Genomic DNA, 13,743 nt, shown 5'->3' with positions numbered 1-13,743 from the left:
TTTATATTTTAGTCGAGATCATAACAAATAAAGAAAATATGTAGAAACCCAATACACATTCCTTTGGGATGCAATTTCCACTAAGCAGTATGAGTCTCTAGATTCCCAACTACATGATGAAGAATCCATTGGATTTGAGTGACTTAACCTTTAGCTTTGTAATAATAGTGTTATCTGAGAACATCTGAGAATTCTGATGAACATTTTACCGAGGAGTCCTGAGGAATGTAAGAAGCAAGACTGTGACTCAGCTTTCCAGCAACCACCTGAACGTAAAGAATTCATTTTTTAGTGGTATTGGTTTTTATAGCAATTCTGTCCACATTGTTAATTCTTTGGACACTGCAAGCTGGTGTTTGATTAAACGCACAAAATAATTCAATTATAACCAAGTTCACAATGTCAAAATGACGCAAGAACAAAGGTTCACAAAACCTGCGCTGTACTTCGCATGCATTACCTGGATTGCTTAGCAACAAAGAGCCTCTGGATCAGTTTAACCACTTATCGACCACCGCATGTACATATACGTCCACAGAATGGCACGTACAGGCAGATGGGTGTACATGTAAGTCCCTGCCTTTCCGCGGGTCGGGGGTCCGATCGGTACCCCCCCCCCCGGTACATGCGGCGGTCGGTTCTTCCGTGGGAGAGATCCGGGATGACGGCGCAGCTATTCGTTTCTAGCCGCCGCCTCGTGATCGCTCCCCTGAGCTGAAGAACGGGGAGAGCCGTATGTAAACACGGCTTCCCCGTGCTTCACTGTGGTGGCTGCATCGATCGTGTCATCCCTTTGATAGGGAGACACAATCGATGACGTCAGACCTACAGCCACACCCCCCTACAGTTGTAAGCACACACTAGGTGAAACATAACTCCTTCAGCGCCCCCTGTGGTTAACTCCCAAACTGCAACTGTCATTTTCACAATAAACAATGCAATTTAAATGCATTTTTTGCTGTGAAAATGACAACGGTCCCAAAAATGTGTCAAAATTGTCCGAAGAGTCCGCCATAATGTCACAGTCATGAAAAAAAAAACGCTGAACGCCGCCATTAGTAGTAAAAAAAATGATAATTAATAAAAATGCAATAAAACTATCCCCTATTTTGTAAACGTTATAAATTTTGCGCAAACCAACCGGTAAACGCTTATTGCGATTTTTTTTACCAAAAATATGTAGAAGAATACGTATCGGCCTAAACTGAGGAAAAAAAATGTTTTTTATATATATTTTTGGGGGATATTTATTATAGAAAAAAGTAAAAAATATTGCATTTTTTTCAAAACTGTCGCTCTATTTTTGTTTAAAACGCAAAAAATAAAAACCGCAGAGGTGATCAAATACCACCAAAAGAAAGCTCTATTTGTGGGAAAAAAAGGACGTCAATTTTGTTTGGGAGCCACGTCCCACGACCGCGCAATTGTCTGTTAAAGCGACGCAGTGCCGAATCGCAAAAACCTGGCCTGGGCCTTTAGCTGCATATTGGTCCGGGGCTTAAGTGGTTAAAATATTGTACAAAAAGAGCAAGTTCTCAGAGATTTGTCTAAAAGCACGACTAATTCAATTATTTCTCCCCTACTACTCATTTCTAGCGACAAACAGAAGAAGCTGAGCAATTCTGCTGAATCATTGTGAGGCTTGTCCTTGTCATTTCACTTTAGATAACAATATCTGAGCAAGGTTGTCTGAGCTGCAAATCATGATGATTTGGCCTAGTAGAGTTTGTTCTTGTTACATGCATTTCAGCTACGTTATTTTTTTTTACATTGTATCAAGAAAACCAGACCACACAAGGTGACCCACATTAGCAAGGGGATCACATGGGAATGAACTTAGGTCCCCAGCAATATACAGCAAGGACCCCAACCATTGTGATATCTACCAGGTTAAGGTGTATACTCACCATTTCACTAAAAAGCTGGGTTCATATATGAGCACCCTCTGCTTAGGTAGGTGCTAGAGTTAGGATTTTTATTAAACAGGTAAATTTAAGCAGGCCCAGCTGGAAGCTAGGCCTCTTTCTTTTGATCTGTGTGGGCTGGGAATGGCTCAGAGCAGCAGCTGTCACTCACAGATAGCATCTCTCCGCGGTTAACTCCCTCTTGCTTCTAGAGGGTTCTAGAAGAAGAGGAGGGGAAGTGGGGAGGAGCAGTCTGGAGTGTTTCGGGGAGCCCTGACCAATCCCCAATTAGGATTGGCAGGGAAGAAGGAATCCCCTGCTTCAGGTGTATGCAATGACCCAATTTGGAACCAAGTAGGAGTGCTAGCCCCAGCCCGCCTCCGTGGGATATTTGGAAAAAGAAGAAATGGTTGTACATCCAAAGGTTCCAAAACAGTGTGCCTTTATTGAAAATCACCAGGATACATCAGGGACTCCAAATTTTTAGTCACGTAGATGCGTTTCACACATCCAACCTGTGCCTAATCATTGCCAGGGAGCATGCCTCCTTAAATACCCAGAGTCAGCCCAGCTGGGGAGGAGTTGTCTGGTGAAAGAACTGAGGATGGAATACTAGGCGGTTGCGCATATCTCCCAACTTTTGGAGATGGAAATGAGGGACACCTAACAGCAAAAGTATGTAGGCATAGGACACTGTCAAGTCTCTGATGTGAGGCAGAGTGGCAGAGAGGGCACCCCTTGCGGCTAAGTGCAGCGCTCCCCTGGGAGTGATACAGGGGATACGGTGCCCAAAGGTGCACGGGTTGCCAGTAGTGCTGCAACAGGCTTGTAAGCAGAATGTAGCTGGGGTGCGCTGGGTAGTGATGTCAGTAGCCATGCAAGAAGAAGTCCTGAGTAGGCGTGTGCAGGATAAACCAGGAGCAGGGTTCGCAGCCAGGCCAGAGGTCATATACCAGGAGACAGTCCAAGAGCAAACAGGAGCAAGCTGGGTCATAAACAGTGGGCAGTGGATCGAAGAATAGTCAGCCAAGCCAAGGTCAGAGCGAGGAGATAATCGGGGATCACAGGTCAAGCCAAAAGCAGAGGTCAAGCCAGGAGTTACAAGGTAAACAGACACAGGAAGCTGACGACAATCCAGCAATTTGGGTCAGACAGTGGCAGCCTTTTATAGGCCAGCAGGGGGATCCACCTGTCACATGATGTGCCTCTGGCGGCCATTTCTTCTACTGGCAAGATTGCCAGTACTTCCACGGCTATTTCCCTGACACAGCCTTCGACCATTTCTTCTACTGGCAAGATTGCCAATACTTCCACGGCCATTTCCCTGACACAGCCTTCGGCCATTTCTTCTACTGGCAAGATTGCCAGTACTTCCACGGCCATTTCCCTGACAGACACACACCCTGCCACGCCCCCTTAAGGGAGCAGTGTACAAAAAAACAAGATTGGTTAAGCCCACAAGTGCTTTTTTTACCACTACTATTCCTTTATATTGGCTTTTGGAATGTACAAATGCAGCAATTTAGAAATCAGATGAAAGGTTTAGTGCTGCAAAACACTTTTTGAAAGATAAAAAGTGAATTTTATATACATCTATATAGATCAGACCAAAATGAGGGACAAATGAGCAGGAAAGAGGGACAGAGGGACATTGCTCCAAATCAGGGAGAGTCCCTTGAAATCAGAGACAGTTGTGAGCTATGCGGTTGCGGGCCTTTGAGGGAGCTCCTCAGTCTGGAGTTGGGGGGGGAGTGACCTTGGGCCTGGGACTCGGGTGCAGAGCGGATCCTTCCAAGAACGCATGGAGGATCTGAACAGGAGGCACAGAGAGGAGTCAGAGAACAGCAGGAGCTAGTACTGCTGGGTTTCAGGGGGGAACCACCGGTTTGCATCCAGGAGAGCTGGTGAGTAAAATGGGCAGTCGGGAGGACTGGAGAGGCATGCCAGAGAGGACTGAGAGGAAACAGTCAGAGCTGGGTGTGGAGCCAGTGAGGATTGCAATGTCAGTGAAGTCAGGCAGCTGAAGCCAGGAGGGCTGGCATGGCCTGAAGAGGACTTACTGGGAGCAGTAGTCCACCGTAGGACAGCTAACACTGAAATACATTCTATTCCTATTTTTGCTACATTAAAGGGACACGTGGTCCCTGCCTGTATAAGGCAGCTGCTGAGGCCTGACTGAGCCAGGGTTGGGCATTACTACATGCTAGCTATGCCTGGAGTTAAGTGCTGTGCTGGAGAGAGAGAAGCAGGAGCCAGTTAAAGTCCCTGAAGAGTCGGCCAGTTCTAAGCCCCTTGCCTTCCCAGTCCGGAGAAGCCAGTGTCAAAGGAAGGTGCGCCTTCAGGTGAGCTGGACAGGGAAAGCAAGGGCCAGGTCATTGATTGGGTTTCCCCCAGAGTGCAGGCCGAGTTCGGATCTCTGGAGAGATAGGTGGAGTGGCCATCCCCCAGTGAAAGTTTTGAACAGGAATGGGAGATCGGGGAATCCCAAGTCTTTGGAAGTGGAGATGGGCTAGAAATGGTTTTGGGGTCTGAAAAAGCCGCAGAAACCCTGACCAGCAGCAGGCAGCTCTTCCTGACCAGACCTTCCACTACCCAGACCAGGGCCCCTACCCTCAGCAGCCCTCACGGGGGTACCACTAGACACATATGCGAATTGGATGTGCTTTTAAGTGCATTCAATTTGCATAACTTGTGAATGTGACCGGCTGTCAATGGAGCTGGTTTAACTACACACATGTCCGGGGCAGCCGCGGGGCAGCCTTGAAAAGGGTCCTGTGCGTATTTGGGTCCAGTTCAGGTGTGCATTCAGGCAAAAATTAGCACCTGAATCGGTGAACAGAAATGCACCTTACTCTGGACTGCAAACCACAGCCAGACATGTGTGAACCCGGTCTAAAACAGCACAGTGACTCTCAGACATAGGCGTGTAATGCCTATTGAATTAGGTTGTTCACTCCAAAGCTAAAGCACACATGCATGCATGTGTCTGTATATATATATATATATATATATATATATATATATATATATATAATTTGTCAGTAAGGCAGAGGACGGTGTTAGTAGATCAGTTCATCATGTCAGTAGGGCAGTGGACTATCAGTATTTTATTCTTTTTATACTTTTTTTTTTTTTATTTCTACAATTATTATTTTTTTAAATCATAAGCCTCACTGTGCCCATCAAAGGCAGCCACTGTGCCATCAATTGTCGCCACTGTGCCATGCCATCAATTGTCACCACTCTGCCATGCCATCAATTATCGCCACTGTGCCATCAATTGTCACCACTGTGCCATGCTGTCAAACGCAAGCACTGTGCCATCAATTGTCGCCACTATGCCCATTAATTCTCACCACTGTGCCCATTAATTCTCACCACTATGCCATGCCATCAAACGCAGCCACTGTGCCATCAATTGTCGCCACTGTGCCCATTAATTGTCACCACTGTGCCATGCCATCAAACGCAGCCACTGTGCCATCAATTGTCGCCACTGTGCCCATCAATTGTCACCACTGTGCCATGCCAAACACAGCCACTGTGCCATCAAATGCAGCCACTGTGCCATCAACTGTTACCACTGTGCCATCAGTTGTCGCCACTGTGCCCATCAATTGTCTCCACTGTGCCCATCAATTGTCGCCACTGTGCCCACATCAATTGTAGCCATTGTGCCCATCAATTGTCGCCACTGTGCCCTGTAAAATGCTGCCAGATTGCCCCCCCGCCCGACACTTACCGTTCTGGGGTCAGCCATCCTCCTTTCATGGTCCCTCAATGTCTTCTCCCGCCCTCGATGATGCTTCAGCCAATCAGGTTACCGGTTGAACCTGATTGGCTGAGACCCCTGTCAGTGTTAGCCAGGGAACGCACCCCCGTACGTCCCCTGGTTAACTATTTGGAAGCCGATTACAGCCCTCGGGCTGTAATCGGAAAGCCTATCAGAGCTGTTGGCTCTGAATGTAGCCAATAGAAGCAGGCATTGCCAGGTGAATGCTCGGCTCAAGGAGGAGAAGGAGGGGTAGAAATCCCCCACAGCTACGGCTCTGCCTGTGTCACTTCACAGAGCCTGTTAGTTTTGGCGCTGCTGCCCAATGGGGGTCGGCATCAGCACCACCTGCTCACTATTTTCGCGGGCGGTAATTGACCCGTTGCCCCCCCTGGATCCGCCCCTGTTTGTGACAATGTAAAATAGTGAGTGTACAGCTTGTATAACAGTGAAAATTTGCTGTCCTCTCAAAATAACTCAACACACAGCCATTTATGTCTAAACATGCTGGCAGCAAAAGTGAGTACACCCCTAAGTGAAAATGTCCAAATTGGGCCCAAAGTGTCAATATTTTGTGTGGCCACCATTATTTTCCAGCACTGCCTTAACCCTCTTGGGCATGGAGTTCACCAGAGCTTCACAGGTTGCCACTGGAGTCCTCTTCCACTCCTCCATGACAACATTACGGAGCTGATGGATGTTAGAGACCTTGTGCTCTTCCACCTTCCGTTTGAGGATGTCCCACAGATGCTCAATAGGGTTTAGGTCTGGAGACATGTTTTTTATTGGATATGTTGTATGGCACAAAGTAAAAAAAAATGTTTTTTAAATGTTACACCTTTTTTTATTTATATTGCAAAAAAAAAAAAAACCCAGTGGTGATCAAATATCACTAAAGGAAAGCTCTAATTGTGTAAAAAAAAAAAAATCCTGCCCACTATCATACCCTCCACACTCCTCTCCTGTACATACTGCCCACTGTGATACCCTTCACACTCCTCTCCTGTACATACTGCTCACTGTCATACCCTGCACACTCCTCTCCTGTACATACTGCTCACTGTCATACCCTGCACACTCCTCTCCTGTACATACTGTAACCCAACCTTACCCTTCACACTCTACATACTCTACATACTGCCAACTATCTTTCTCTCCACATTCCTCTTCTGTACATGCTACCCCCCATCATACCCTCCACACTCATCTGCTGTGCATACTGCCCACTGTCATAGCCTCCACACTCCTCTCCTGTACATACTGCTCACTGTCATACCCTCCACACTCCTCTCCTGTACATACTGCCCCCATCATACCCTCCACACTCCTCTCCTGTACATACTGCTCACTGTCATACCCTCCACACTCCTCTCCTGTACATAGTGCCCACTGTTGGACCCTCCACATTCCTCTCCATCACCTGCACATACTTTCCAGTGTTATACTGTCCATACTCCTCTCCTACGCCTCTTACCCACAAAACCAGTTCTTTAAAATTATACTGAATATCCTTAAAGCGGAGCTCCACCCTAAAGTGGAACTCCCGCTGATCGGAACCCTCCCCCCCTCCGGTGTCACGTTTGACAACTTTCAGGGGGGAGGGGGGTGCAGATACCTGTCTAAAGACAGGTATTTGCACCCACTTCCAGCCACAGTCTGCGGGCAGGACGTCACCTCCCGTCCCTGTCCCCCAATTGTGTTCTGGAAAAACTTGGCTTCCAGAGCACAGCGGGAGCCAATCAGCAGGCGCAGCGCAACTCACGTATGCGCCGTAGGGAACCGGGCAGTGAAGCCGGAGCGCTTCACTTCCTGGTTCCCTCACCGATGATGGCGGGGGGCCTCTGCTGCGGACGGCGCTGGACTCCAGGACAGGTAAGTGTGCCGATATTAAAAGACAGCAGCTGCAGTATTTGTACCTGCTGACTTTTAATATTTTTTTTTTCAGCGGACATCCGCTTTAATATTACCAGCTTTAGAATGGACACACTTTTATTAGTTCAACTAAAGGAAATCTTCTCAGTCCTCATATTTGTTCTGCCCATTATTAGTACTTATTTAATTTTGTGATTACTACTGCGATGTATAGAGGAACATAGGGGATCTCAGCTACTCTAAATATAGCAAAAAAGTGTCCCTCAAAAATATTTTTGAAATGTTGGCAACTATGCACTTAGGTACTGCCCAAGGGCCACCGGGTCAGTAGGGGGCCCCATGAGAGGCTCCTGGGATCCTGTGATAATAAAGCGGTAGTAAACTTTGCTAACATTACTACTCTTTAGAGGCCCTGAGGTAGGTTATGCCAGCATATTAGCACATTAGGGTACACTTAAATTGTCAGACTGAGCCCTCCACTGCTGCGATCTGTGATCTGTCTGGTGGGTCCCGGGCGCTTCCATCTTCACCCGGCCTTCCTTCTGGGCTCTGTGCCTTCGGTCACTTGCCTTGGCTGGGCTGCGTTGATGTCATTCCCATGCATGCTCATGTGCATCCTCTCTCTCTCATCCCCCTTTTCTCTCTCATCCCCCCTCCCTTACCCCTCGACCCTCTCTCATCCTCTTTCTTTCTCATCCTCCCTCTCTCTCTTTAATTTAATTTGTTATAACAAAAAATTGTTTGTATATTTATTTATTTATTATTTATAAAAGGCCCACCAAAATCCTCAGCACCAGGACCATGATGTTCTTAATCTGGCCCTGGTTTTGTATTGCAATTCCCTCATATGCCTCTGCTGCGGGAGATCCAGGAGAATAACACTAATGACTACAGGAATTTTCTCCGGATGACAGACCCCGTTTTTCAGCATCTGTTGGCTTTGGTGTCCCCCTATATCACCAGGCAGGACACCGTTATGCGGGAAGCCATCACTGCCGAGCAGAGGCCAGTTTCCCTACCTGGCGACAGGAAGAAGCCTGCAGGACCTCAAGTTCTCAACAGGCATCTCCCCCATGACCATGTGTTTTTATTAAAAAAGGAGAGTTTGCTAGTGAGTAGGCAGGGACATTTCAAAAATACATTTTCTAATTAACAAGGGACACTAACCTCCCTGGCCCAGATTCAAGTAGAATTGCGCGATATTTGCGGGGGATCAGGGCAACGATTTTGCCCTGCGCCCCCGCAAATATTTTGCGCTGCCCTCGATTCACGGAGCAGTAGCTCCGTGAATTGCGAGGGCGCGCCGGCAAATTTGCCCGGCGTAAGCACGCGCAAGTTAAATGATCCCGCCGGGGGCGGGAATCATTTAAATTAGGCGCGCTCCCGCGCCGAGCGTACAGCGCATGCTCCGTCGGGAAACTTTCCCGACGTGCATTGCGGCAAATGACGTCGCAAGGACGTCATTTGCTTCTAAGTGAACGTGAATGGCGTCCAGCGACATTCACTTTTCACTTACGCAAACGCGCGGGAAGGCCGGGTATACTTTAGCATTGGCTGCCCCTACTATTAGAAGGGGCAGCCTTGCGCTAAAAGTAGCCGTACGGAAACTCCGTACCTGCAATTTGCATACTACACGCTGATACACAATGGGAGCGCCCCCTAGCGGCCCCCGCAAGAATGCAGCCTAAAATCTGCGAGGCATAAGAGCCTTATGCCGCGCAGATTTTAGCCTGCAGTCGGTGTAACGAGGTTCCTGAATCAGGAGCACTCGTTACACCGGAGCAAGTAAGCACTTGCACTGTGTAACCTATGGTTGCGTGGGTGCAAGTGCTTCTTGAATCTGGGCCCTTGAGGGTAAATATTAATAATAAATAATAATGTTGTTGTAGACAACGGCACAGGCGCACTGAGCGTGCCGTTTTTCTTAATGGCATTAATGGGGTTAATGCCGTATTTCCACGCATGCGCGTGGTCCCGCGCGCATGTGAGGGAGTGACGTCATCGCCGCTCTGGCCAATCACAGCGCCGGAGCGGCGATAACAGGAAGAAGCGACGAGGGGACATGGTGGCGGCGGTGGACGGGACGGAGGAGGACTTCGGGGGCTTCGATCGCAGGTGCTGTGCATACTAGCTCATTATGCCTTTCTTTTGCAGGGTTTTTTTGTTTTAAGTGAACAGTTTACATTGTCGACCTGGCTGTAACAAATGGCAGGTTCTAGTATTTTTAAATTAAGAATCACATTCTGGACCTGGTTGTAACTCATAGCATGTTCTAGTTATGGTATCTGAGGAACCACAATCCTGAGTTGGCTGTAATACATAGAAAGTTATGCTATGGGTACCTGAGGAATCACATTTTGGACCTAGCTGTTAACCATAACAGGTTCTAGTATTGTTACCTGGACTTGGATGTTGTAATCCACTGATGGGTCTAGTATTCTGGACTTTGCTGTAATCCATTGCAGGTTCTGGTATGGGTACCTGAAGAATCACATTCTGGACCTGGATGTTAACCATAGCAAGCTCCAGTATTGGTACCTGATGAATCACATTCTGTTCCTGGCTGTTAACCATACCAGGTTCTAGTACTGTTACCTGAGGAATCACATTCTGGAACTGGTTGGAACTTATAGGAGGTTCTAGTTTTGGTATCTGAGGAACCACAATCGGGAGCTGGCTGTAATGCATAGCAAGTTCTAGAATGGGTAACTGAGTAATCAAGTTCTCGATATGGCTGTTAACCATACCAGCCTCTAATATTGGTAGCTGAAGAATCACATTCTGAACCTGGCTGTAATCCATAGCAGGTTCTAGTATTGGTACCTGAGTAACCAGATTCTGGACTTGGCTGTAATTCATAGGAGGTTCTAGTATTGGTACCTGAAGAATCACATTGTGGACCTGGCTGCAATCCATAGTAGAGTCTATTTTTTCTTCCTTAAAAATAATATTCTGCTTCTTGCTGTAATCCATATCAAGTTCTAGTTTTGGTATCTGAGGAATCACACTCTGGACCTGGCTGCAGCCTTCAGCAGGTTCTAGTTCTGGTACCTGTGAATTCACATTCTGGACCTGGCTGTAATCCATAGTGGGTTCTACTATAAGTGTATCAGGAATCATATTATGGATCTGGCTGTTATCCATAGAAAGTTCTTGCATTGCTACCTGAGGATTCCCATTCTGGACCTGGCTGTGATCCATAGCAGGTTCTAGTTTTGAAATCTGCAGAATCAGAGAGCAAATCACCTTTAACTGCAAGGTAATAAAAATACATATTTCTAAATTAAAGCTAAACTTTATTTTTTAAATATTTTTTTTTGTTTCAGTTTGTGAATAAACAGGAAGCCACTCAGCACAGAGAACTTCCCATTTCACTGTTCAGTGCAGCTGAGGTTACAGAGAAAGAGACTGGAGAATCTCTGTCCTCAGTCCCTTTCTCTGCCTGAAAAGTGAGACATCAGGGGTCTTATAAAATTATTAAAAAAAAAATACTGTAAAAATACAATAATAATATGACAAAAACTGACATAATTCACTGCCCTACTGACTGACACCATCCTCTACCCCAGTGTTTCTCAACTCCAGTCCTCAAGGCGCCCCAACAGGTCATGTTTTCAGGCTTTCCATTATTTTTCACAGGTGATTTGATCAGTTTCACTGCCCTAGTAATTACCACAGCCATTTCATCTGAGGGAAAACCTGAAAACATGACCTGTTGGGGCACCTTGAGGACTGGAGTTGAGAAACCCTGCTCTACCCTACTGACTGACACCATCCTCTGCCCTATTGACTGACACCATCCACTGCCCTACTGACACTCTCCACTGCCCTACTGACACTGTCCGCTGCCCTACTGACACTGTCCGCTGCCCTACTGACACTGTCCGCTGCTCTACTGACACTGTCCGCTGCTCTACTGACACTGTCCGCTGCTCTACTGACACCGTCCGCTGCCCTACTGACACCGTCCGCTGTCCTACTGACACCGTCCGCTGCCCTACTGACACCGTCCGCTGCCCTACTGACACCGTCCTCTGCCCTACTGACACCGTCCGCTGCCCTACTGACACCGTCCACTGCCCTACTGACACCGTCCGCTGCCCTACTGACACCGTCCGCTGCTCTACTGACACCGTCCGCTGCTCTACTGACACCGTCCTCTGCCCTACTGACACTCTCCACTGCCCTACTGACACTGTCCGCTGCCCTACTGACACTGTCCGCTGCCCTACTGACACTGTCCGCTGCTCTACTGACACTGTCCGCTGCTCTACTGACACTGTCCGCTGCTCTACTGACACTGTCCGCTGCCCTACTGACACCGTCCGCTGTCCTACTGACACCGTCCGCTGCCCTACTGACACCGTCCGCTGCCCTACTGACACCGTCCCCTGCCCTACTGACACCGTCCGCTGCCCTACTGACACCGTCCGCTGCTCTACTGACACCGTCCGCTGCTCTACTGACACCGTCCGCTGCCCTACTGACACCGTCCGCTGCCCTACTGACACCGTCCGCTGCTCTACTGACACCGTCCGCTGCTCTACTGACACCGTCCGCTGCCCTACTGACACCGTCCGCTGCCCTACTGACACTGTCCGCTGCTCTACTGACACTGTCCGCTGCTCTACTGACACCGTCCGCTGCCCTACTGACACCGTCCGCTGCCCTACTGACACCGTCCGCTGCCCTACTGACACCGTCCGCTGCTCTACTGACACCGTCCGCTGCTCTACTGACACCGTCCGCTGCCCTACTGACACCGTCCGCTGCTCTACTGACACTGTATAGACACACACACACGCATGTGTGGTTGAGCTTTGTGGTGCACACCCTAATACAATAGGCTAATGCCCCTGGGAGTGCTCACAGTACTCCTGGACTCATATCTCATTACATAAGCTCTGCTCAGTCCAGGGGAGGTCATTCACCATCCACCACTGAGGAAGGACCCACAACGTCACAGAACCAGACTGAAGAATACTAGAAAAAAGGTATATGAAGGTTTTTGATTTATTTTAAGAAAATAAATGTGTGGGGGGGGGGGGGGGGTTTTGGGGTGGGCTGCAGCAGCTGGAGTTCTGCTTTAATTTATTTAATTTAATATGGGCTGCTTTAATTAAAATGGAGAAAATGTAGAGCTGTTACCAATAGAAATAAATCAGATTCTCAGTTTTGTCTGAAAGATTAGGTCAGAATCATTAAAGAATCATTAAAGCGTAAATTTGCAGTGTCTACTTTAAATTAAAATGAAAGGCTGAAGTAGCCTCCTAAAAGGTTGAGGAATGGGAAGTTTTGCTCATACACTGTAACATCCATTTTTTATTTAAGTTTTATATCTGATAATAATATCAATATCTACTATGTAATATCAGATAATTTGGGTCTACCAATTCATAGCAGTGCTTGCAATGTCAGGCATTATGCCGCCTACACACGACCATTTTTAATGGTCTAGAAAAAACAACGTTTTTTTCAACCAGATTATTGTTAAGCCTGCCTTGCCTACACACGATCGTGAAAAAACAATGCTCTAGCAAAGCGCGGTGACGTACAACACGTACGACGGCACAATAAAGGGGAAGTTCCATTCGAATGGCGCCACCCTTGGGGCTGCTTTTGCTGATTTTGTGTTAGTAAAAATTTGGTGAGAGACGATTCGCGCTTTTCAGTCTGTTACACCTTGATGAATGTGCTATCTCCATTACGAACGCTAGTTTTGCCAGAACCCAACCCATTTAAATAAAAGGGTCTGCGCTGCAAGTTCCCCACAACCAGGGGGTGATGCAGCATTTAGAGGGGTAGCTCCCAAGGGGTAGGTAACAATCTGAATTTTACCTTATTTGGCGTTGAGGGAGCCAGTCCACCTCCTGCTGCGAATAGGCCACACTTGTTGTGAAGAGTAGGACCGGTATGACCGTTAGGACCGTTGGAGTAGAGTGAGGTGAGAACTGTAACCTGGCTGAGGTGTGTCACATGTACTCTACTGCTCTGCCCATTGGAAAATAGTGACAGTTGAAGGGTTGGGGTGTAACTATAAAGCCATATGGGAAAGTGTGGGGGGGGGGGGGTGACATGGAATAATGTGATGCATTTCTACAGCAGCTTTTCTCAACATTTTCAACAGAGGAATCCTTGAAATACCTTTACGGTCTTAGGGTATATTCACACCACGATTTTATCATCCTACTTGTT

The 13,743-nt window shown here is 47.6% G+C and overlaps 1 protein-coding gene across 1 annotated transcript in view; it reads right to left on the bottom strand.

Annotated features, from left to right (window-relative positions):
- The window catches only part of CREM (cAMP responsive element modulator), a 60,300-nt gene extending 46,856 nt beyond the window's left edge, over nt 1-13,444 (bottom strand). Inside the window, exons 1-2 of the mRNA XM_040352655.1 lie at nt 13,387-13,444; nt 9,948-10,770 (exon numbers count right to left, since the gene is read on the bottom strand). Of these exons, the coding sequence (XP_040208589.1) occupies nt 9,948-10,749 (802 nt within the window). The 5' untranslated portion in view covers nt 10,750-10,770; nt 13,387-13,444. The remainder of the gene's footprint in view (nt 1-9,947; nt 10,771-13,386) is intronic.
- Nucleotides 13,445-13,743: the final 299 nt, after the last annotated feature.

This window comes from Rana temporaria, chromosome 5 (genome assembly GCF_905171775.1).
Source record: "Rana temporaria chromosome 5, aRanTem1.1, whole genome shotgun sequence".
Lineage (NCBI taxonomy): Eukaryota > Metazoa > Chordata > Amphibia > Anura > Ranidae > Rana > Rana temporaria.
The sequence above is the reverse complement of the archived record's forward strand: the minus strand, read 5'-3'. Positions and strand labels throughout refer to the sequence as shown.